At 42.1% G+C, this 24,399-nt stretch overlaps 2 protein-coding genes across 3 annotated transcripts; one reads left to right on the top strand and one right to left on the bottom strand.

Annotated features, from left to right (window-relative positions):
- Positions 1-261: 261 nt before the first annotated feature.
- Positions 262-3,513, bottom strand: scd (stearoyl-CoA desaturase (delta-9-desaturase); the record flags this gene model as incomplete). The annotated part of the gene is made up of 5 exons (XM_080542504.1): positions 262-461; positions 946-1,178; positions 1,723-1,928; positions 2,223-2,353; positions 3,273-3,513. The coding sequence occupies 5 exons, from the start codon at positions 3,511-3,513 to the stop codon at positions 262-264; spliced, it is 1,011 nt and encodes a 336-aa protein (XP_080398630.1).
- An 8,094-nt stretch (positions 3,514-11,607) lies between these two features.
- dnajb12b (DnaJ heat shock protein family (Hsp40) member B12b) lies at positions 11,608-22,296 on the top strand (the record flags this gene model as incomplete). 2 transcript variants are annotated; one of them, XM_080541407.1, is made up of 9 exons in its annotated part: positions 11,608-11,740; positions 13,461-13,638; positions 13,830-13,975; positions 15,702-15,875; positions 16,240-16,307; positions 17,274-17,383; positions 18,410-18,582; positions 19,742-19,859; positions 21,594-22,296. In XM_080541407.1, the coding sequence occupies 9 exons, from the start codon at positions 11,608-11,610 to the stop codon at positions 21,682-21,684; spliced, it is 1,191 nt and encodes a 396-aa protein (XP_080397533.1). In that variant the 3' UTR covers positions 21,685-22,296. The 2 variants fall into 2 exon arrangements, with proteins under 2 accessions (XP_080397533.1, XP_080397534.1); XM_080541408.1 differs by having other exon boundaries at positions 19,742-19,890.
- Between the last annotated feature and the right edge of the window lie 2,103 nt (positions 22,297-24,399).

Below are 24,399 nucleotides of genomic sequence, written 5' to 3'. Positions count from 1 at the left end.
CACAATATCTATCGCTGCAGTTAAGAAAAGAAAAGGAAAAAGGAAAACATACCAATGCGATCCAAATCTCTACTTAAAGCTAACATTAATCTTTAGAACTCTGGAAATGTAAAGCTCACAAAAATGGAGCATGAAGCAGTGATTGTAGCTACACGATAGAGAAGCGATCCCCTAAATTACACTGTGAATGGTTTGTCGGTTTTTAGATTTCATGTGGTTCAGTTTTAGAGTTTTTTTTTTTTTCCAGATAGTGAACATCTCTTAGCCACTTCTGATACTTCTGTCCCCTGTGCGCTGGACTCGAGCCATGACGATTTCGGGAGACACCTTCTTGCAGTCCTTTGCCAGGCCCAGGAAACACATGAAGTCGATGAAACAGGTGGTGAAGTTCAGCTTGCAGCCAAACTCACTTGTTGCATAGTCCATAGGGAACGTGTGGTGATAGTTGTGAAATCCTTCACCTAAAAGTAAAAATGGAAAAAGTCAGTAGTAGTTGTAGTAGGAATAGTAGTACACTCAAAAAGTGGTTCTAAAGGGGTTCTTCATTTGTCCAACAGGGGAACCCTTTGCAGAATCCTTTTGGGTTCAGTGTAGACCCCTTTTGGGTCCAAAGACCTCTTGCATTCTTAAATGAAAGGCAAGAAGACCTCTAAACCCAGTTTATAAAGCGACACAACTATTGAGTTCACTTGAGTTCACCTAAATATGACATTGATACACTGTAGTGATAGTGTACTTACTAGAAGCTGCAGTAACTAGGCCTTTACTTGTAACAAGGGTGCCGGGACACAGAATTGGTCATTCCCTTCATTGAAAGCATGGAACATTCACATGTATGGTGTAGTCTTGGGAAGCCAGACAAAGTATATCACATCGCTGTGCTAAGTCAATTACAGAGCACTGCCAGAGGATTCACTGTTTTTATATCATAAATAGCCGACATACCTATGGCGCACATCGTGACAAACTTGTTCTCGCTGGGGTTGATCGTCTGGTCGTAGGGCCTGTTTCCCCACATGTGAGCGGCGCTGTTAACCAGCCAGGTAGCGTGGAGCACCGCTGTGTACCTCAGCATACACGGGACAAAGTAGCCCACCCACAGGCTCTCCCCCCAGAAGTACCAAGGCACGATCGTGGGCACGAAGAAGCACATGAGCAACACCGACAGCTTGTAGTATCTATGGATGGGGGGAGGGGGGGGAGGGAAGGAGGGAGACAGGGAGGGAGGGAAGGAGGGAGGGAGGGAGAGTCCTCAGTGACAATCCGCAATGTGATTCTTATTCTTATTTGCATTGTAAAAGAGAGAGCAGCATGCACTGACAAGCTAGCTATTAGATATTTGCCATACGGGTCACATTGCTCATTCACGCAAAAAAGAAGAAAAGAAAAGCTGTTGTCGTTTTATGAATTCTTGTGAGGATTGCTAAAGGGGGGGAATGCAGCCTGACAACAGCTCAGCTCATGGAGGGAAGAGAACATTGACAGAAGAACATTCCGGGGGACGACAGATGAAAATTAGCCGCCTGGCTACATTCTGGGGCAATTACGGAAACGTTGATCAATCTTGCTCTACTCCCTGTTGAATAAATGATGTAGAAGGGAGAAGAAGAAAAAAAGCGGTCCTGTTCTCTATGGCTTTTCCACCAATATATTCTATACTGCAGCTAAATAAAGTAAAGAAGAAATGCACAAGCACTCGTCAACGAGGAGGAGTATACGTACTTCCTTTGAAACATGACCACTTTGTCAGCCTTCAAGTCACTGAGTTCCAGCCTGCGGCCCTTCTCGATGACGTCCGGGTGTTTGCGGAGCATGAGCCAGCCGATGTGAGCGAAGAAGAAACCTCGGATGGCGTTGTGAGGGTCGGCGTCCGTCTCGGAGTACTTGTGGTGAACTCTGTGGTCTCGAGCCCATTCATAGATGTCATTCTGTAGCGTCAGGAAAACAAATCAAACAAATCACACTTTATTCACATAGCACATATTCATACATACCCTACATACTTCACATGAAGAAAAGAATACACTTTACAGGAAGAATACATGTAGAAATACTATTCTGGTAGTATAGCAAACTGCACAACTTAATCACCATGCAAGAGTGACTCACTCATTGACCTAACAGCATGTGACACAGTAACAGTAGGTTTGCACAATGTTGTGACTAGAGTAATTACAGAGTGACTATACAGGTATGGGGGCAGGTATTTCCCATGTGTTTACCTCAAAAGACATGGAGTTGGCAGTGGCCAGAAATATTTTCAAAGGTAATGAAGCCTTGTAGGTCCTATGACTCCAAAGACGATGAGCTCCGGCAGTCACTCCTAAAGCACTTATCATAAAGCATAACACAGCTGTGGGAAAGAGAAAGGGGAGAGGGGTTGGCAACAATCAACAAATTGGTCTGACAACATGTGTTATACCATAGTAGCACACCCTACTGTAAGCTAACATGAGATTCACTTTGAAATGTGCAAGCCATGCAACTTCTGAAAAGATTGTATAATGGGATTGTTGTGTAACATTATCCAACAGAAGCCTCATAGTGAGCGTCTACAGCTTGCTATATGGTAATGCATGCAGGTGGCACAGAGAACTGCAGTAAACATTAGATTTCTGGAACCTGGCATGTATGTCAAACAAGAACGCATCAGTTACTGTGTTCATATAGCCTGCTTATATGAAATGGTCTAGGGCCCTAGGACTGCTAACCACGAAATAACACCTATTTTCTCCTTCATATACAGTAAACGAGCCACATGTCTGTTGCGTGGATTACGACAATGAACTTATCTGCGTATATTGACAATTATTTCTACATCAACAGCAGGGTGAATATGCATCGATCAATGGAATGTGAATGATATAATGATGACATCGTAATCTAATTCTGAGTCCAGCTGCAAAGAAATGGCAGGGGGGGGGGGCTCTGCGCAGCACAGGGCCGCCGGCGGGGCTGCAAACCACGGAGACAAGGTGCGTTCGTAGGTTCGCTCTGAAAGCGCCGGAGCGCACACTGGGTTCAAAGACATAAAGGCACCAAGTCATTTGATTGGACAAGAGGCATTCCATTGAGTGCTGATCAGATTTCCAGAGCGTATTTACGAACGCACCCACAGATGTGCGTCCGGCGTCCATCCGACATGAACATTTAAACTACGCCACTAAAAACGAATTCGTAGTGGGCATTTTGAAAACTGGTAAACGCCATTGCATTTAATTTCCACATGAGTTGCAATAACGAATTCAATGTTTAGATGTCATCATACTTACACCAAGCCAAGGTCGGCAGAGAAGCTGACGGCAGGACGGTCATGCCATACAGAGCTGCTGTGTGCAATAAAGTCATCATTAGGACATTTTTCCATACGATGGACATCGGAGGTTTTGGACCTTCTTTCTCTTTGTACGTGTCGTCAAACGTGTCTTCCCTGGTTGACAGCTGCTGCTCGGTGGGGACATCTCCTGTGTCCCTGTGCCTCCCTGGTAGACTCTCTATCCCCGCTTCAGTCATTCTCAACGTGATTCTGTTGGATCTCGGCTGGCAACGACAGCAGCAGACATTTTGTTATTTGCAAAATATGTTTAAAAAAAATAATATATATATATACTGTATATATAAAATAAAATAAAGAAATACGGACACATGTTTTTAAATAATTCCTGCAAAGCTGTTTTTTAAATTCCCACTTGCTCGCCTTCCTTATCTGTTTAACGTGTACATGCCAGATGAAAACAAGGGTGATGTTGGGTGCTGTGCGTACGTGATGTTACATAAAGCCCCCCTATGTATTTAGTAGAAAATTAAAGATGATATAATCGAACTTACCAAATGGAGAGTTGTACCGTCTGCAGATGTTGAATGTGACAGTATTAAATATCAAACGGTCGAAAAATCCACTGAACTAAATAATATCGGGCACTGTGATGACAATGATGCGCCTTGCTGATGCGGTTCACCTAACCAGGCTGACACACTACAGGCGCCTGCGACGGTGTCTGGGTTTGGAGGAGATATTTCAGAGGTTGTGATTGGACGAGCGGGCTTGGTGACAACCTTTTGCGCGAAATCTTATTGGTCGTCTATTTATCTGCCGTTCAATGTTTTAATTCATTTCATGCCAGTATTTCGGCATTGGTTGAATAAGTCATTTCCCTACCACCGTCATCTGCATAATGAACACTGTCATATACAAAGAATAATAATAATGGTGAATGGTTGTGTTGACATGTGGACACATATAACACCTATGGAGTCATTATGCCATCGTTATCATTTAGTTACAGCCTACAGTATGTGTTGAAAGTGTATTTTCCAGGTCTTCACAGAGTTTTTTTTTTTGATTGATTGAAAACTTTATTAGAATGTTTGCAGAAGTAGGTACATGAAAGTACATATTACATACAAGGTCAACTAAAAGAATAAAAACCCAAGAAAGCCACTGGCTTATTTCAATTGGGGTCCTTGATTTTCAATTCATCGTTACATGTAAGACAGACATAAGAAAAAAACTAGTACTATCTACAAGATAATACAGACAAATAACTATTACTATCTACAAGATAAACGTACATCCATCATGGGAAGAACAATACAACAAAACATAAGGTATCGGGTAGGACAGGTGGGGACATACACCACAGGTGGGGGCGGGGGACAAAACACAAAGTATGTACAGTGGGTAGTTCGGGTCTTTTAATCTGATTTTTGTTTTTGTTTTTGTTGTTTTAGAGGGTCCAGTTACGGATTGCAGCCTCCTGTAAATGTTTTTTGAGAGTGGTTTTGAAGGTGGGCAGTGTTTTGCACTCCTTTAAGATTATAGGAAGGGCGTTCCACATTTTTACTGCATAGTTTGCAAACGAGTTTAACCCCTTGTTTGTGGTGCACCGCGGTTGAACGTGGTTCGTGGAGCTTCCTCTGGTGTTGTATGTGTGGACGTTGTTCACTTTTTGGAAGTATGTTGACAGGTACTTGGGTGTCTTTGTGGTGTAGCGTATCTTGAAGACCAGGCCCAGTGCAAGCTGCTGCACTCTGTCAACTACTCGTAGCCAATCAAGGCTCAAAAAATGAGCAGCGGTTAGATGTGTCCTAGGGTTGAGGCCTAGCAGAAGCCTAACCAGTTTATTTTGGGCTGTCTGGAGTCTTGTTTTATGGGCCTTTGTGGTTCTATAGTACCATGATGTTACGGCATAGTCGAAGTGACATTGAATGAGAGCTCCTGATAGGGTCCTCAGAGTGGATGGTTTGTTTCAACTAAATGAATGGATGACATAAGCAGTGTTATGACTTATGTGTATTCTCATGTAACAGACATCGTAAAAGATGGGAACATTGGAAAAGAATGAATCTGTCAATATATGAAGTAGCTCCAGCACCCAGTGTGCTGCTCCTTCCACGCGCTGCCACGCCTGTGTGTTGCATTCCACAATGTGCCATTAAATGTCACACCACCTTTTCAACGTCTTAGTTCATGAACTTAATGACACGAAGCTCTTGGTTTGTTTCACAACCATTGATCACCCCTTTCATTCAGAAACTAGATTATTATTTTTACCCTACTGCATTTACTCACAGTGGAAGTTTGGGCTTTGAGATTGCAACATATTTGTCAATGTTCAGAGATTATATTTTTTTTTAACACATCTGGAGTCACAACAAGGACACATTTCCGATGTCTAAACAGACAAGAGATTGATGGGGAATTACAGACAATTATGATTCTCCGTTTTTACTAAAGGCTTGGAAGTTGAGTCCCCGACAATGTGACCATTGCTAATGCATACAGGTATTGGGGATTTGACACAATATGGTCTGGCTCCATCTAGTGGAAAATTGTTAACATCACATGTAGGCTACTGTCAAACCACTAAAGAACTGCGTCTGAGATAGAAACTACGACTTTGCGACCTCATTGGTTGGAACCATAGTATGGAAGCATATAGTAGACTTAATTCAAATGCTAATGCAATATGAGATTGCAATTGCATGTTCCACTTTTGCATGCATTCTTTCAGACAATATTCAAATTCAAATGCAATTCTAATGATTTGCATTTTCATTTTCATGTACCTGATGTGCACATTCACTGTCAATATTAAAATGATAATGCAAAGCCATTTGACATTTAATTTTCAAAGTCATGCGCTGCTTTGTAGCTGACAAAATTCAAAAGTTCATTCTAATGTGCAAATGACTATGCAATCCCAAAATAGCATATTCATTTGCCACTTTTGCCTGCGTTATTTGAGTCAATATTCAAATTGTAATGCAATAATGTGATTCGCAATTGCATTTACATGTTCTAGTAAACACATCCGCTTTGTAGCTGACAAAATTAAAATGACTATGCAATCCCAAAATAGCATATTCATTTGCCACTTTTGCCTGCGTTATTTGAGTCAATATTCAAATTGTAATGCAATTGCATTTACATGTTCTAGGAAACGCATCCGCTTTACAGCGGACAAAATTCAAACTCTCTATGCAATTCTCATGTTCTACCGGCCTGTCAGTCGTTCTCTGGGGGCGGGACAATGTTTAGCAATTGCATTTACATGTTCTAGGAAACACATCCGCTTTACAGCGGACAAAATTCAAACTCTCTATGCAATTCTAACGCATCCGGGTACTTTGCTCTCCCGTCATGTCCACGCCCCTTTTTGGGTGATAGCAGTGTAGAAGTTTGACTGGCGGTCAATGGAAATTTCTGGTCTTTGCTACTTTAATCAGATAAAATAAGAAAACCGTAGTGCTTTTTAGATATTAGGAGCCCAAATCCGATTGCCAGTTCGGCAAACTATTATATAGTGTCATTGCCGATCAATGATCGACGTCGTTATATAGAGAAAATTCATGAAATAGGGGTTGATTCATCAGAGCAGTCATACCTCAGGGATGTGTCGATCTTTGATTTGATTTGCCGTGTAAATCCCCAGATGAGAGTGTTACATTAGTTTTCTTAAGATAGGATAATGAATAAATCTGTTCAATGGGCATTTGCCTACTGTTAATCAGTGCCTACTGTTAATCAGTAGCCTGTATGCAGTGGCGTACCGCAAAATCCCGAGGCCCCCCCGCAAGGTGGCGGCGGGGGCCCTTTCGCAATGGAGGTAAAAAAATAAAATAAAAAAATGTTTAAAAAACGTGCGTTTTTTAGAGGCCGATGCGTTATTGACGTTGCGAAATTTCGCAATATGCACTCTACATTCAAGTGAGAGCAATAGCCTATAACTAAAACCAAATGGTAGACTACATCAGTAGAATGTATTATAAGTAGAAAAGTACAAGCTTTATTTCTTTTAACAACGTGTGGTGTGCACAGCAGCGCGATATCTGTAAACATACAAGCTGTGTAGACTCTCCGCTAAGGGTTGCCAGATGGGATTGAGAATTTCCAACCTAACCAATCTAAAAACTTCTAAATCCACCAAAAACCAGCCCATCTGGCAACCCTGTCTCCGCTGCATCAGAGTCTACTTGTAGCGTAAAATTGGCCAGGGTTAGTCAAATCCTTTGTTGGACATCTCGTTTCTTAAATCCTGGTATATTGTGGCATTTCTTTACTGTTTGCCATCTGGTCTAGGAATACCCAGGGAGACGCAGACAGCAGAAGTAGAATAGAATAGTATAGAATAGAAAAAGAAACAGCTATATATAGCCTAACCATGCTGAATTACTGTATGTACCTGTATGATGCACTGACAGTCTGTGACTGTGAACCTGGCCGGACCCTGCCCTTCTGCCTGAGTTTGAGTATGATGCTGCCCAAATAAATGTTATTGTTTAGTGCTGTACGCTTTCGTGGTATTATATTGTGTGAATTATCATCTGTATGTTGTTTTTCTTTCACTCGACTAACCGCCGTTATATGCATACATTTCACTGCAATTTCAATTTCACAAATGGACCCCTGCTGATGCATTACTGGATCTGTGTTAAGCTCAAAGTCAAAACCAACTCTATGTTACATTACAGTTATTATCTAGGTAGGACATAAGCATTTTCAGTTTGGAACAAGGGCACAGTGTACTGAAGTTGACTGTTAAGATCGCAACAAAAATAATGTTATAGACATAACATGTATAGACCACAAGATGTCCCCAAAGATCACGTGATTTGAAGCCCTATTTTATGCTGCAGAGAGTGCCATACATCAGTGACGCCATCTGACTGATTGGAGTTCAAAAACAATACATGGGGCATGACTCGCATGAGACATGACATGATACATAATAATAATAACAATAATACTAATAATACTACTACTACTAATAATAATAACTTTTTATTTGTATAGCGAACGTTGCAGCTCAAAGTATTACTTAATTTCTCAGATTATTCCATTTTGAATTGCACTTGCATTAATTAGTTAGGCCACATTTAGGGTTAGGGTTAAGGTTAGGGTTAGGGTTAGGGTTAGGGTTAGGGTTAGGGTAACCATAGGGTTTCCAATTCAAAATGGAATAATCCCGAGAGAAGCCCCGACAGGTGCACATAACAGGCGCACCCCTGCGCTATCAGAACGAGCTACCCCAATGTCACGTCGGAATTCGACGTTTGGATGCAAATGTCACGTCGGAATTCGACGTTTGGATGCAATCTCACGTCAGAATTCGACGTTTGTCCATAAACGTCGAATTCTGCCGTCTGCCGTGTGAGACCAGGCTGATTAGAGTTAGTAGATTTGTGACAGCCCCCCAGTGTGTCTGAATTGGAGTCCTAGTATACTGTACTTCCAAATGGTTTAGCATGGGGAGTCAGGTTCAGTACTAGATTTGGGCCGAGGTCCAATAGTGTCCTACCTACAAAAGGTTTTGTACATATAATCATTTTGTTCATATAATAATGTTGTACACATAATCATTTTGTTCCTATTTATAATAGTTCCTGCAATTTCCTGTAAATGTCTTGATCAATTAGTAATCCACAGTATGATTATGTATTTGTGTATGTTCTTTTTTTAAATAATAAAATGCTGAGACAATACTATGACATTCATTGTGTTCTTCATATTTCCAAGTCATCTTAAGACCCCCCCCCCCCCAAAAAAAAAAAAAAAAAAAAAATCAAACTCTCATGCAGTACCACATAACGACACCTGGGGTCACTTGACACAACGGCAGGCGGGGAACACAGGACCCTTTTTCGGAAGCGGGGAACATAGAACCCTTTTTCGGAAGCGGGGAACATAGAACCCTTTTTTTGGGGGGGCTAAGAAATCGGGGAACATAGGACCCGGGGAACATAGGGATGACCCCGTTTAAACCAGCAGGCGCGGTGCTGCGAGCAGCAGCGGGTGAACTCCCGGTTAATTGAGTTTACGGTTAAAAGCATAACTTCTCGGGGTGTCAGCGCATGACCGTATACCGATGGTGAAGTTAGCAAAGGAGTATTGTGTTTGTACCTCCTTCACAGCCGGTGTTATTCACGGGCAAAGACGGTGCATAATAGCGATTTTTGTGTTATGCTTGTTGTAAATAAAAGTTCTATGATTCATTGAAATTACATTAAACTAAGATAATACGATGGTCAGCATAATTTTTCGAATCTTTATTAATAAGCTATTACAGAAACTGTAGTGACATTTTCCAAGAGCGAATGTGGTATTTCAAGATGGCGGTTAGCGAAAAAATCTATGAACATGGGATGACGATTTCCATTGACCAATCAACGGTGTGCAGCGTCACACGTCACACGCAGCCTGGCAAAAAGGTTCCGGGTCTCAAAAAGGTTCCTGCTCACGATGGGTAGCTAAAGAAGCGACCCGACCTGACCCGACCCGACCCCGGCCGACAAATGGAAAAGCGCCAAAGAAGCAGGCCAGCCCGGGCTGCGTCCTAACGATTCCCACCGTAGTTGGGGTAGACCACGCCCACACCACACCCACGCCACGCCAACTTCTGGAATATGTAGGGGTGTTCTCTTCTCTGTATCTTGTTCTTCCGCCCCGCAGGTCGTTCAGCAACCCCATTGGATTTTAGCTTGTGACGTAACACGGGGTGCACGATTAGATATAGGTTACCCATCTCTGTATGCAACTCGGCGGCGCTGAGTGTGCCGCGGGCCAACGGTCAATGTTCGCCGCGGGCACGGCCGCAAGCGGCTCTCATTGCCCTGTGGGCCCTGGAACGCGCGCCTATTAGTGTCAGTGATTGTGTTTGTGTTTGAGAAAAAAAAGTGGCTCTCATTGCCCTGTGGGCCCTGGAACGCGCGCCTATTAGTGTCAGTGATTGTGTTTGTGTTTGAGAAAAAAAAGTGTTTGAGAAAAAAAACAAAAAACACCCCTACATATTCCAGAAGTTGGCGTGGTCTACCCCAACTACGGTGGGAATAGTTAGGACGCGCCCGGGCTGACCCGGGTCAGCCCTCTAGTGGAAAAGCCCCAATATGGCAGAATAAAAGCTTCCTCACAACCTTCAGAGGTGTAATAAAGACTCTCTTGTGAGTGAGAGTGAACGAACTCCTCTGCCAGTGTAGCGGCTGGCTGTAAAGTAGTCACCCTTTGCTCATTTAGATAAACCCCAGTGCGCTCAGGCACACTGTTTTTAAAAGTCATCAACGAAGCAAAGTCACCGTCCTCACATGCTGAACATCATCTGTCAAAGGGAATCCCTTTCTCCCTGGCAAAGTCCATGAAAGGAGGATCTTTAAGATTCTTTGCAATTTGCAAAGCACACATTCTGCTCAACAGGATTTTCTCCTCACTCCCCAGCCTACTTGTATACCAAGCAAACACACACCATTCATCACAAAGCAGCCTGCTTTGCAGCAAATCCAGGGGGAGTTGCACAACAACTTGTACATGAGAGCAAGGAGTTAATAATGGTAGGAAAACACATTATCTAGTGATTGACAGGCAGCAACAGGAGCAGCAGCAAGGGCTTGAACTACCAGTGCTACTGCAGTCATTGACTCATTGGTCAAGCGCATCACCTTTCACTAATACTTCATACCCCTTTGAGCTACTGGACCACTGTACTGCGTTGCAGGGAAATCTGGGATGTTGTCTACATCTCTCAAGAAAACAAAACACGTCAAAAACAACTGTCAGAATTCAAATTAATATGTATTAGAGGGTTAATTGTAAATATGAAAATAGTTAATAGTAATAAGTAATTTCCCTACCACCGTCATCTGCATAATGAACACTGTCATATACAAATAATAATAATGGTGAATGGTTGTGTTGACATGTGGACACATATAACACATATCATTATGCCATCGTTATCATTTAGTTACAGTATGTGTTGAAAGTGTATTTGTGGATGGTTTGTTTAAACTAAATGAATAGATGATGACATAAGCAGTATTATGTGTATTATCATGTAACAGACATCGTAAAAGATGGGAACATTGAAAATAATGAAACTGTATTAAATGAATGTATGTATTAGAGGGTAGTTGTATTAAAATAGTTAATAGTCCTCCTATCAGTTTTGGGAAAGCGAATTAAACACTTCCGAAGCGTAAAAGCCGGAAGAACTACAACGAACTACAAGCAACCTGATTGGCTGGTACGTCCTACAGATCCGCCGTGACGTCATCATAAGGCGCCCCTAGAATAACCCACTAATTGATTATTTATTTCCAGCTTTCGGTCCCGCAATGGAAGTAAACAGGGACGAGGCTGAACGCTGCATTGACATCGCGACCACCGCGCTGTCGAACAACCAGCCGGACAAAGCCCTCAGGTTTCTAGAGAAGGCACAGAGACTGTTCCCGACGGATAAGGCGAAGGGTAAGACGAGAGGGACAGCTTGTGAGGCGACAGCCGTCTTGGGCCATAAAACAGGCCTGGATCTATGGCTGTATATCATCCATCTCATCCTAGGCCTGGATCTGTCTGTCTGTCTGTCTGTCTGTCTGTCTGTCTGTCTATCTGTCTATCTGTCTATCTGTCCATCTCACCCTAGGCCTGGATCTGTCTGTCTGTCTGTCTGTCTGTCTGTCTGTCTGTCTGTCTGTCTGTCTGTCTATCTGTCTATCTATCTGTCTCATCCTAGGCCTGGATCTATCTATCTATCTGTCTGTCTGTCTGTCTGTCTGTCCATTTATCTCATCTTAGGCTTGGATCATCTGTCTGTCCATCTCACCCTAGGCTTGGATCTGTCTGTCCATCTCACCCTAGGCCTGGATCTATCTATCTATCTGTCTGTCTGTCTGTCTGTCCATCTCATCCTAGGCCTGGATCATCTATCTGTCTGTCTGTCTGTCCATCTCACCCTAGGCCTGGATCATCTGTCTGTCTGTCTGTCTGTCCATCTCATCCTAGGCCTGGATCATCTGTCTGTCTGTCTGTCCATCCATCTCACCCTAGGCCTGGATCATCTGTCTGTCCATCTCATCCTAGGCCTGGATCATCTATCTGTCCATCTCATCCTAGGCCTGGATCATCTGTCTGTCTGTCTGTCCATCTCATCCTAGGCCTGGATCATCTATCTGTCCATCTCACCCTAGGCCTGGATCTGTCTGTCCATCTCACCCTAGGCCTGGATCTGTCTGTCCATCTCACCCTAGGCCTGGATCTGTCTGTCTATCTCACCCTAGGCCTGGATCTGTCTGTCCATCTCACCCTAGGCCTGGATCATCTGTCTGTTCATCTGTCTGTCCATCTCACCCTAGGCCTGGATCTGTCTGTCTATCTCACCCTAGGCCTGGATCTGTCTGTCCATCTCACCCTAGGCCTGGATCATCTGTCTGTTCATCTGTCTGTCCATCTCATCCTAGGCCTGGATCTATCTATCTGTCTGTCTGTCTGTCCATCTCATCCTAGGTCTGGATCTATCTGTCTGTCTGTCTGTCTGTCCATCTCATCCTAGGCCTGGATCATCTATCTGTTCATCTCATCCTAGGCCTGGATCTATCTATCTATCTGTCTGTCTGTCTGTCTGTCTGTCTGTCCATCTCATCCTAGGCCTGGATCTATCTATCTATCTGTCTGTCTGTCCATCTCATCCTAGGCCTGGATCTATCTATCTATCTGTCTGTCTGTCCATCTCATCCTAGGCCTGGATCATCTATCTGTCCATCTCATCCTAGGCCTGGATCTATCTGTCCATATCATCCTGGGCTTGGATATGTCTGTCTGTCTGTCCATCTCGTCCTATGTGAAATGTGCAAAGGCGACATTTTTTATTGTTCATTAATTGTTTAGAATGCATTGAGACTATTAAACATGTCGATAATGGAAAAGAAGCCTCAATTCAAAGAAGCCTCTCTCCTTTTCTTTTCCCTCCTTTTCTCCCTTTTTCCTCTCTTTTCTTCTTCTCCATCTTCCACTTTCTTCCCCACCCTTAACACACTATTGTGCACCTTGTCATGTGCAGTAGGGCCCTACACAGCACATTGTTGTTATGATGATGACCACACACTGTCTTGTAAAAAGCAATTGGTGAGCATTAACTACTACTGTTACTAGTGTTTTCAGATCCATATTTACCTTGTATTTCTTTCTCCAGTGCTGCTGGAGTTGATTGCAAAGAATGGATTCGCCCCCCCCAGCCAAAATAACCACTCGGGTGACGGTGAGGCAAGACAGCGACGAACAGGGGAGGATGGCAGTACCACTCCTGGGGAGAAGAAAACCTCAGATACTGCCAAACCATACACCCCAGATCAGCTAGATGCTGTGAAGAGGTACATTGAATGTATTTATTATTATTGCAAGTGGGCCTAAAACAATGTGATGGAGCCCACTGCTCCACAAGCTTTTAAGCTTGTTATCAAGTAGGCCTATATTACAGTAGGCTTCACCAATTTGCACTGGCATGACCTGAAATGGCACTTCCTCTGTTTTAATGGCTTTCCTGTTCTTTATTTTTTTGCAGAATAAAACAATGTAAAGACTTCTACGAGACCCTCGGTGTTCAAAAAGACGCCTCTGAGGATGATCTTAAAAAGTCCTATAGAAAACTAGCGTTGAAGTTCCACCCTGACAAAAACCACGCGCCTGGCGCCACCGAGGCGTTCAAAGGTAACTGTGGGCGTGGGTGTCAGTCATGTCAGATTCAGATTCAGATAACGTTTATTGCCATTATGCTTGACACGTATAGGAATTTGTTTTGGCATTACAGTAGGTGCATTTATGCTTTTTTCACATATACATAAACAAATACAAATACAAAAGCAAAAACAGGACAATACAGGACAAGACAGTGCATGGATAGTGCTGTATATACAGTATATATATATAAAGTGCAGTGCAGAGTTTTTCAAGGTCCAGTGCATTCAGTCCTGGGCAGACTTGGAGGCGGGGGGGAGGGGGAAGCCAGAGTCATTTATCAGCCTGGCGGCTGAGGGGAAGAAACTGAGCCTTTGGCGGGCCTTTACTGTCTAACGGCCAAGCTCCACCATGGCCATCGAGCGTTGCGTCTAATGTGCGTTGCGTCCGAAATTGGGATCAAATGCATTTTAATCAATGAAAGGTGCTCCACCTGCTGCGTTGCGTCAGCGTTGCGTTGCGTCCGATGGCTGCGTCCAAAGTAGACATTCAAAAAAGTTAGATTTTTGACGGTGAACGCAGACGTCACAATGAGACCAATTGTATATTTGCCCCATGTGGTGCGTGAGATGTATATTTACAATTGTAGTTGGTTATAATTGTATAGCCTATTGGTTGTTTTCTGGTGTTGTTTTATTGTTTTGCTCTGTTTGTAGTGCACTTGATATTATGATATATATATTATATTTTTTTTATCAGCTGTTAAATCACCACAGCGGTTAATAGAGATAATACCTAACCAGATTGAAAATGCTTGTAGCCAACTACTCAGCTATTGCGAATTGCTATTCACGCGAGTCAGCTGTCAATCACCACAGGTGCTTGAAAGCTTGTTGCAGGAATGGATGACGAACGGCTGATCCTTGAGGTCGAAAAATATTATTTTTTATATGCGACTAGTTGTTGCTGTTGATATGTAACTAGATTTATGGTTAAGGATAGGGTTAGATTTAAGGTTAGGGCAAGGTTTAGGATTAGTGGTTAGTTAGTTGAAATGTTGTTGACAGTTAGTTGAACATCTACTGAACTAACAACTATCTATTTGGGAATATGTAGATAAAATATTACCCTGATTGGAAAATGTTCTGTATGATGTTGTTATTGTTGTGGACATATTGCAGTCAAGGGTGAAATTACTCCCGTATACAAAAAATGCCAGTGGAGCTAGAGTAGAACGTTAACGTTGACGCAACGCAGCAGGTGGAGCTTGGACAACGGGAAGTTGACGCAACGCCGATGGCGAGTTGACGCAACGCAGCAGGTGGAGCTTGGGCGTTAGGCAGCCGCAACCTTCTCCCAGAGGGAAGCAGGGTGAGGAGGCCGTGGGAGGGGTCGGCCATGATCTTCCTTGCCCTCCTCAGAGCCAACAATATGTGATATGATTTGTAATATACAGGCGTACCGTTTCATGCTTGAAGAACATTTCGTGACGTTAGAATTATAAGGTTCTATCTAAAAAAAAATCTAAATGTAGTTTTTTACATAGTCTGATCCGTTAGGTGTTTATTAATTTCCTGTGGGGTGTTATTTTTAAAATGCTGACATTTTTGAGTTAGTAATTTATAAAATACAAAGGTTCCATCTCACAAAACATAATGGAATGTAAAAACTTTGACGCTCAATATCTCTGAACTACCCTAAACGGAGATAGAACCTTATCATTCTAAGCTCACGATTTACATGTTTTCCCCCCCCACAGCTATTGGCAATGCATATGCGGTTCTGAGTAACACTGACAAAAGGAAACAATATGATCAGTATGGTGAGGAGAAAAAACATCCGTCAAGACAAGCCCAGTCCAACGGGGACTTTGAGGCTGATATCTCACCTGAGGACCTCTTCAATATGTTCTTCGGAGGTGGCTTCCCAGCAAGTGAGTTTCCGTGGTGACCCTGTGTGGCTTAGGGGGGTAGGGCTTAGCACTAGCAACGCTAAGGGTGTGGGTTTGAATCATGCTGGGATCATCAAAGACCAAAATATTTGGCATTTACTGTACTGCAAGTCGCTTTGGATAAATGTGTCTTCTAAATGGCGTATATTATGTATTATCAAGATAAGATATTATTTAGTATTTCTTTTATAAATACATTATTTATTAAGTATTTACTTTTACTTATTTATTTATTTTATTTTATTTTTTTCCTCGTTGATTGTTGTCCTGCTTTTAACTCTTGCAGAAAACGCCATGGCTTTTGCTCAATCGATTTGTGGTTGACAAGTGTGTTTTCTTCCTCAAGGTAATGTTCATGTGTACAGCAATGGTAGGCGCTATCAGAGACCAGAAGGGAGAGCACAACAGAGAGAGGTATGTTTATGGTCCTATTTTATGACAGTAAATATGGCAGTTTAGGCCAGGAACCTAATGAATATAGCTACCTTTATCAGGAGATTTTAACTTTCTGGGGCTCCAGTGGCAATGTTTTTAAATGGTGTACTTTGGCATGTTACCCAACAGGGGGAGACATTTAGTAATATGTTGTACTTGCAGTGAATACTGAGATGATAGATAGATAGATAGATAGATAGATAGATAGATAGAAAGGTACTTTATTGATCCCAGAGGGGAACTTCAGGCACTACAGCATATCAGACCACAAAATAAAGTAAGAATTGTTAATTAATTAATTAATTAATTGTTAACCCTAATTGTTAATAAAATAGATAACAAATATAAAATAAAGATAGACCAATAGACATTTAGGACCTTATATACAGTTGGTGAGATTTAACTACTGATGTTGTGCCCCCTTTCTCCAGTCTTCTCCTGAAGTATGCACTAGTGCACGTTCTCACATGGATTTAAATGTCAATAGATTGGTGTACGAGTCTATGCTTGGACTAACAGACCTGCATTCTTCAGGAGAACAGTGGAGAAATGGGACACAGCATGCATACTGGGACTGTACTTCAAAGCATATAAACTGAGCCTAGATAAAGTTCTACGGTTTGAGGCTGACCTCGGTGGTTTGCTCTCTGTGTGTAACAAAGTTATCTGTCACCGCCCATTGTTAAGTGTTTTTTTACTTGTTTGATTCTTTCATGTGCCTTGATGATGTTCCAGACAAGCCCATCTATGGGTTTGAATGATTATTTTTTAAATCTCTCTTCGAATCCTTGTGGCCTCCCTCCTGCCCTCCTTCTCAAAGTGCAACTGGAGGAGGAGGAGGTCTGCGGTGGAGGATCCTTGAACCTTCTCCTCCCAATGGGGTTTTGAAAAGGACGCAAAGACAGAAAAGATCAAAGCTTTGAGCTGTGTCATGCTGTTTTGCAGGGAGGTCTTGCCCTCTTCGTCCAGGTGATGCCCATCCTCATCCTGGTCATTGTGTCGGCCCTCAGTCAGATGATGGTGTCACACCCCCCCTACAGCCTCAGCTTCAGGCCGTAAGTGGGATTCCCGTCCCAGATGCTTGCCGAATGACAAGCCAAATTGTATATGTGTGTCTTTGCCGACGTGTTGTCTACAGCAAACCCAAAACAAACGCAATCATTTCCCGTCCGGGGCATTCTTCTTTATTTGAGGAAATATCCCGCTGGGACCATGTTTGAAACATGTATGCACTCACTGCAATGAAAGTCGCTTGGGATAAAAGCGTCAGCTAAATTGCTATTATTATTATTATTATTATTATTATTATCATCATCATTAGAAGGATATTAAGTTACTGCTCTAAACTAATTAATTTATAGTTCCTTCTGTTGTATTGCAAATCTAAACCGCTTTTGTAAAAAATGCCATACAAAATTCTACGACCTTGAATTTCACAATCTGCTAATCCTGTAATAAGAATTATTTCGTTTTTTTCTGTGTCTCCATGAGGTTAATACTGTTGGGTGTGCTGCTGTGTGTCTAGCACTGAGATTGAGAAATACATGTTCATTTACTTCAGAGATCTCATATGCTCTTTTGTCAATAGTTAAAGACATGATGGTGAAATTCGGTTTGTAAATCCATTGATTGATTCTACCTGTGCAAGTGAGTAGATCAATGCCTATCTGCTTTTGCAGGTTATATAGTTCAAGAGTACCTGCCATTGTTAAGTCATGTCAGCCTAAAGCCTTGACTATCAGCGTTTTCTGCTGTCAGAGAACCCATTTGTCTGGCCCTCTCCCTGTTTGCCTGTGGCTGCCAGATGTCTGCTCTCTCTCTAGCTCATACCTACTATCTTATCTGTGGTAGAGGCCTGAGACAGATACTTGAGAACGTCCACACACACACACACACAGATCCTCTGCGTGTTATCAGTGTGGTTACTGTAGTGGGGGAGATTGAGGGTGGCAGGCTGCTGCCATTTCTGATATGAAATGATTTTAGAAGTAGGTTTCATCATGTTGTGTACTCTAGTGTGAAGCTCCTCACTCACTCACTCACTCACTCACTCACTCCCTCCCTCTGCTCTCCCTGTGCAGGTCAGCTGGCTACACACACAAGAGGTACACGGAGACCTTGAGGGTGCCGTATTACGTGGCGGACCACTTTGTGCAGGAGTACAGCGGGATGAACCTGAAGAATGTGGAGAGGAGTGTGGAGGATGATTATATCTCCAACCTCCGAAACAACTGCTGGAAAGAGAAGCAGCAGAGTATGTTCACCTTGAATCTCCTCTAGAACCTGTCTTGATTTTAAGACTATTGATTTAATCTATAGTGTCCTTATTTGTCACAATATAAGTGAGTGACTGCTTTGAAATTATTTCATGTCAAGATGTCGGGAGCGTTATTTGATTTTAGGATGAAGAGATTGGGCATTTGAGGTTTGTTATCAGTGGCAATTCGAAAAAGTTGTGTACTTTAGCCAAATCCATTTGTAATGATTGCACACTTAAGATGCATGCTGATTCACCCAAAACCCAGCTGATTGCTGTTTGCTGAGACACAACTGATGATAAGGTGCCAGAGTGGGATATCTTTTGAGTAGCACGTAGCATGGCAGGAAAAAAGGTCTAAGTGCATTACACTGCAATATTGTCACTCAGACGATTATCTACACAAAAGCAAATGATGCACACTTTTCAGTGTTAGTCTCCCCCCCCCCCCCAACTGTAGCTTAGTGGCTCTTGTAGCAGTATATGTATTCCCACACCTAAATCGTATGTTTGTCTTGTAGGTTTGTTCATGTAAGATACAGTTACATATTTCCCCCGGTCACACACACACACACACACACACACACATACACATACACACATACAATGACAGTACAGTGTAATTTATATTTATTTATATTTATTCAAATTTATAGTGTACATGCTCCATACCCACTTCACAGCCTCTTAGCCTCACTGCCTCTTGGCCTCACACAGCCTACACAATGTATTGTTATATTTTATATATATATATATATATATATATATATATATATATATATATATATATATTTCTATTTTAAAAAGATATATCTATTTGCTTATATATGTTTGGTGTCCAACATCACCAAGTCAATTTCGTCCAAATACTTGGACAAATAAAATAATTCCGTTTTATAGTACATAAAAGTGGCAGCTGTGGCTCAGGAAGTAGAGCCGGCGTCTAATGACCGTAAGGTCGGTGGTTCGATTCCCGGCTCCTCCTGTCCATGTGTCGGGGTGTCCTTGGGCAAGACACTCGCACTCCAAATTGCTCTCAATGTGTGTAAATGGGTGATTGAGAGGCCATTGAAAAGCGCTTTGGAATAAGGCGCTATGTAAGTGCAGTCCATTTACCGTTTATAAGTAATGAGGTGTTTCTGTGTGTGTCTTGCAGAGGAGGGCTTGCTTTATCGAGCTCGATACTTTGGAGACAATGACCTGTACCAGCGGGCTCAGAAGATGGGCACACCAAGCTGTTCCAGGCTGTCCGAGGTGTCTGCTTCATTAAATGGGTAAAATGGACTTTTCTGCTAAACTGTTGAGGTAAGATCCCAAAACGTATTGGCCGTTTCATTGGCACAGATCTCCCAAAGTCTTTCCTCGATTCCTCGCCTCTTCTATCCTTGCCTCTTTCTCAAAACTCATCTGAGGAAAAGTTCTAGACACTCTCTCCGACGATGTGTTTTGAGAAAGGGGGTGAGGACGGAGGCCACAAGGAATCAAGTAAAGATTTTTGAGATTCTTCCATTCTCTTTGACGCTGTCTAATTTTTTTTACATTTACATTTTTACCATTTGGCAGACTTTTATCCAAGATGACTTACAATTAGAGATTACAGGAACAGTCTCACTGGAGTAATTTAGGGCTAAGTGCCTTACTCAAGGGCGTGGTGGTGTTCCCAGGTGGGATTTGAACTCATGACCTTATGATCACCAGTCCAAATCACTATCCACTAGGCCACCTCTACCCCCAACAGGGATCTATTATTAATGTGTACCTGTGGTAGTTGTATAATAACACAGACATACTGTAGTCTATCATAGACTCCTCTGTGACCTCATAATGTTCAATAAAGCCCAATGCACACGGCGTGCGATTTTGCCGCACCGCCGAATTCGATTCCATTGTTTTGAATGCCTCTCAATGAGACAATGCACACGGCATGCGATGTGATATTGTCGCACGACAACATTCGATTCTCCATTCACATTCATTCATTCATTGGTGTGAATTGAAAATCGAATGTTGCCGTGCGACAAAATCGCACACCGTATGCATTGGCCTTAAACAGTCAGAAAACAATTCAATTGCACATCTTTAAAGGGGCAATCTGGGAATTTGGGGAATTAATGATATATACATATAGTATATATAACCATTGATTCTTGAAGAATATAACTTGGAAATGCTCCATGACCTTAGTTAAACTGTCTTACCCAATCAGAACACAAAATATAAGCTTGTTTAAACAATGTTCTTGTAAACAAACTGTATCCGCTTGTTAAGTCTGACGTCAAAAGTGACGTTTAGCCATTTCCGAGTCCAAACCAGAAATTCCCTCCACCAGAGTACCTGTGAACTACAGCGGTAGAATGACAGTTTAATAGTTTTTTAGACTCGGATCTATTCATACAACAAGGGACACAGCACTTTCCCGTTTTCCCCATATTGTCAGGGTATTTGAGCCTCGGAAAAGCGCTATATAAATATAATTAATTATTATTATTATTTCGGCATTTCGAAGACAGCGCCTCAGCCAATGTTGGACCCGGAAACACGTCACGACTTAACAAGCGGATAGGTTTAAACATGTTTTGAAGCTTTTATTTTGATCTCATGGGTGGTCAGCCCTCGCCTCCATAACGCCGTTTATGACTTTGAGAGTGGTGTCATTTCTCCAGCCACACCCCTCAGCTGGTTACACATAAAGGGGGAGAACACTGTTATTGTTTGAATCTCAGATTGCCCCTTTAATAATTGTTTCCCTGCATATTGTATATGCGGCTGTGGCTCGGGAGGTAGAGCCGGCGTCTAATGATCGCAAGGTCGGCAGTTCGATCCCCGGCTGTCAAGGGGCAGTCCTTGGGCAAGACACTGAACCCCAAATTGCTCCCAATGAGCTGGCCGGCGCCTTGCATGGTAGCTTGCGGCCATTGGTGTGTGAATGGGTGAATGAGAGGTCATTTGTAAAGCAGTTTGGAATAAGTGCCGTCCATTTATATCAGATCCTTTTGCCTTCCCTCTAGGTTGTTCAGAGAATCTCCCAGAACAATAGTTTTACGGGCTGTAAATAAAATGCTTTTCAACGTTCAGGACCTGGTAAGACTGCACACCTAAAACACTGCGAATCAAGAGGACTTTCTCGCCTAGAGATTATGAAATGCTATTTGAGATGACGATGATGATGACTATGACGAAGAGGATGATGATGCTGAACGAGCCCCTCTGTTGGATATCATGGTCAGGGCCTGGAGTTGTTAGTCGTTAACAGCTCTAACCAGTCCTGGCCAGGTCACGTGATCAGGAAGAACTCCAGGCCCCGAATCATTATGTATCTTCAACAGTTGGACTGTGCTCTGTCACAAGCCTGACTGTTGTAGAAATACTCAGTTTACGTCTGGATTCAACCAAGTCAGATGCAGTAAGGGGTTTCAAAATCAGGAAATTTTCAGAACTGAATATAGTAATAATATAGTGCAACAGTTGTCCTTAATTAGCAATTGATACTACTGAGAATAATTAATATTTTTATTTTATTTCTGGATGGTCAAATCAGTCAATGTGAAGACCAATTGAAGCTGAGTCATTTCCTGATATTACTTTATATGTACATTCTGAACTTTTTAACTATGCAGGGATTATATTTATATAACCTCCTAATGAGTCTTATGGGTGTATACCTATTAAGGCTTGTACAGAGAAGTTTTGATTTGGCAGGCTGTATTTAAAATGAGCGACCCTGTGAGATAGTAGTATTTATTGTTGGATTCTATTTGAAATGTTTTTTTTTTGTTGTGTTATTTCTTTTTTCTTTTCTTTTTTATTAAAGATTAATCATGTTCATTACAACACAATCGCTGAGAAGTAGGTCTTGCTCACACTTTCCATGTTATGCTTTTACTCAAACTGGGAAAAATAAAAAAAATCTACGTGCTGCATTGGTGTTATCCTTGTGTGTGAGAGAGAGAGAAAGAGAGAATAATAGAGGTGGAGAAAGAGCCGAGTCAGTGGATTAGTTGTGAAATTGGCTTTTATTCCCGTGTCTCATCACAGTCTGACATGTGGTTGCACGTTGGCAGATGGCTTCATGCCAAGTTCTGTGGTTGCTTGTGTCGCTGAAGTCCGCTCATACAGAAGAGAGAGAGAGAGAGGAAGTCATAGAACAGTTGTTCCGTCTCTATGGTGGAACCATTTATGGTGGCATATTCCTAAAACAAATCCAAACAAATCTTTTTCTCTATTTTTTTTTTTTTTACAGATGATTTGATAGTGGTTGATAAGTAGGTCTTGCTCTCACTTTCCATGTTATGCTTTAACTCAAACTGGGGAAAAGAAAAAAAAAGTATACACGGTGCATCAGCGTCATCCTTGTGTGTGTGTGTGTGTGTGTGTGTGTGTGTGTGTGAGAGAGAGAGAGAGAGAGAGAGAATAATAGAGGTGGAGAAAGAGCAGAGTCAGTGGATTAGTCGTGAAATTGGCTTTTATTCCCGTGTCTCATCAGAACAACAGTCAGATGTGTGGTTGTGCACATTGGCAGATGGCTTCATGCCAAGTGCTGTGGTTCGCTCATACAGGAGAGAGAGAGAGAGAGAGAGAGAGAGAGAGAGAGAGAGAGAGAGAGAGAGAGAGGAAGGCATAGAACTGTTGTCATATCTATGAACTATGATTCCATCTCTATATTCCTGAAACAAATCAAAGCAAATATGTTTTTATTACAGCAAAGTAGTAGGTCTTGCTCACAATGTCCATGTTATGCTTTTACTCAAACTGGTAACAAATAGAGTGCCAAAAAGCAGCATTTGCACTCTATTTGATACTCTTCAGCTCCAGCACCTCAGCTAAGTCTGATGGTGGTATTTTCACTACTCAAACTGGTAAAAAATATTCAGAATCAGAATTTCTTTTATTACATCCAATGTACAAGTACACAAGAGAAACAGTGTTTGGCTTAGGTTCTTCAACATTGGCATTGCAGCAAGATACAAAATCACAATAATAGAGTGAAGTAAAATAAGTAACGTAAGTAATCATTTCAATTGATAAAGTGGTAGTTGTACTACAGTGGAACCGGTCGTACTACAGTGGAATCAGTAGTGCAAAATGCTGTGTAAAGTATAATAAGATGAAATGCAATATGGTACAGTACAAGTAGTCAGGTAGGGTTCAAGTAATCAGGTAGTGTGCAAGTAGTCACATAATATATATATATATATATATATATATATTACTTTTGTACTTTGAGTGTGGTTGGTTTGGGGAGGCCAGATAAACAATCTTACGTGCTGCATCTGTCATCCTTGTTTGTGAGAGAGAGAGAATGGAGGGGTAGAAAGAGCCTAGTCAGTGCATTAGTCATATGAAATTGGCTTGAAGTCCTGGGCCTTCCTGTGTGTCATCACAGGCAGACATGCTGCTGTGCACGTTTGCAGGGACGGCTTCAACTTCTGTAATTAGCTTGTATCGCTGAAGGGTGTCTGCTAAATGCCAACAATGTAAATGTAATGTAAATGGGTGCTTATACAGGAGAGAGAGAGTGGCAGTCATAGAACAACTGTTCTGTCTCTGGCATCGTCATCACCGTCAAACGTGGTAGTGCATGTTTGCTGATATGACTGTATTTCAATTTCTGTAGTTAACCAATTTAGTGCCGAAGTCGCCCCAAATTGTCAACCTTCTAGAGTGCCACGGGTGACTTTACTCACCAGAAATGCCTCCATTATGATGCTTCATTCTGTAGCCAATCAAAGTACTGTTGCTAGGTAAACACCACATATAAAACATTTCCTAGTTTTGAGGGCACTAATACAGGAGAGAGAGTGGAGGTCATACAAC

Source organism: Nansenia antarctica (genome assembly GCF_963989245.1).
Source record: "Nansenia antarctica genome assembly, chromosome: 11".
NCBI classification, from domain to species: Eukaryota; Metazoa; Chordata; class Actinopteri; order Argentiniformes; family Microstomatidae; genus Nansenia; species Nansenia antarctica.
This window is presented reverse-complemented; position numbering and strand designations above follow the sequence as displayed.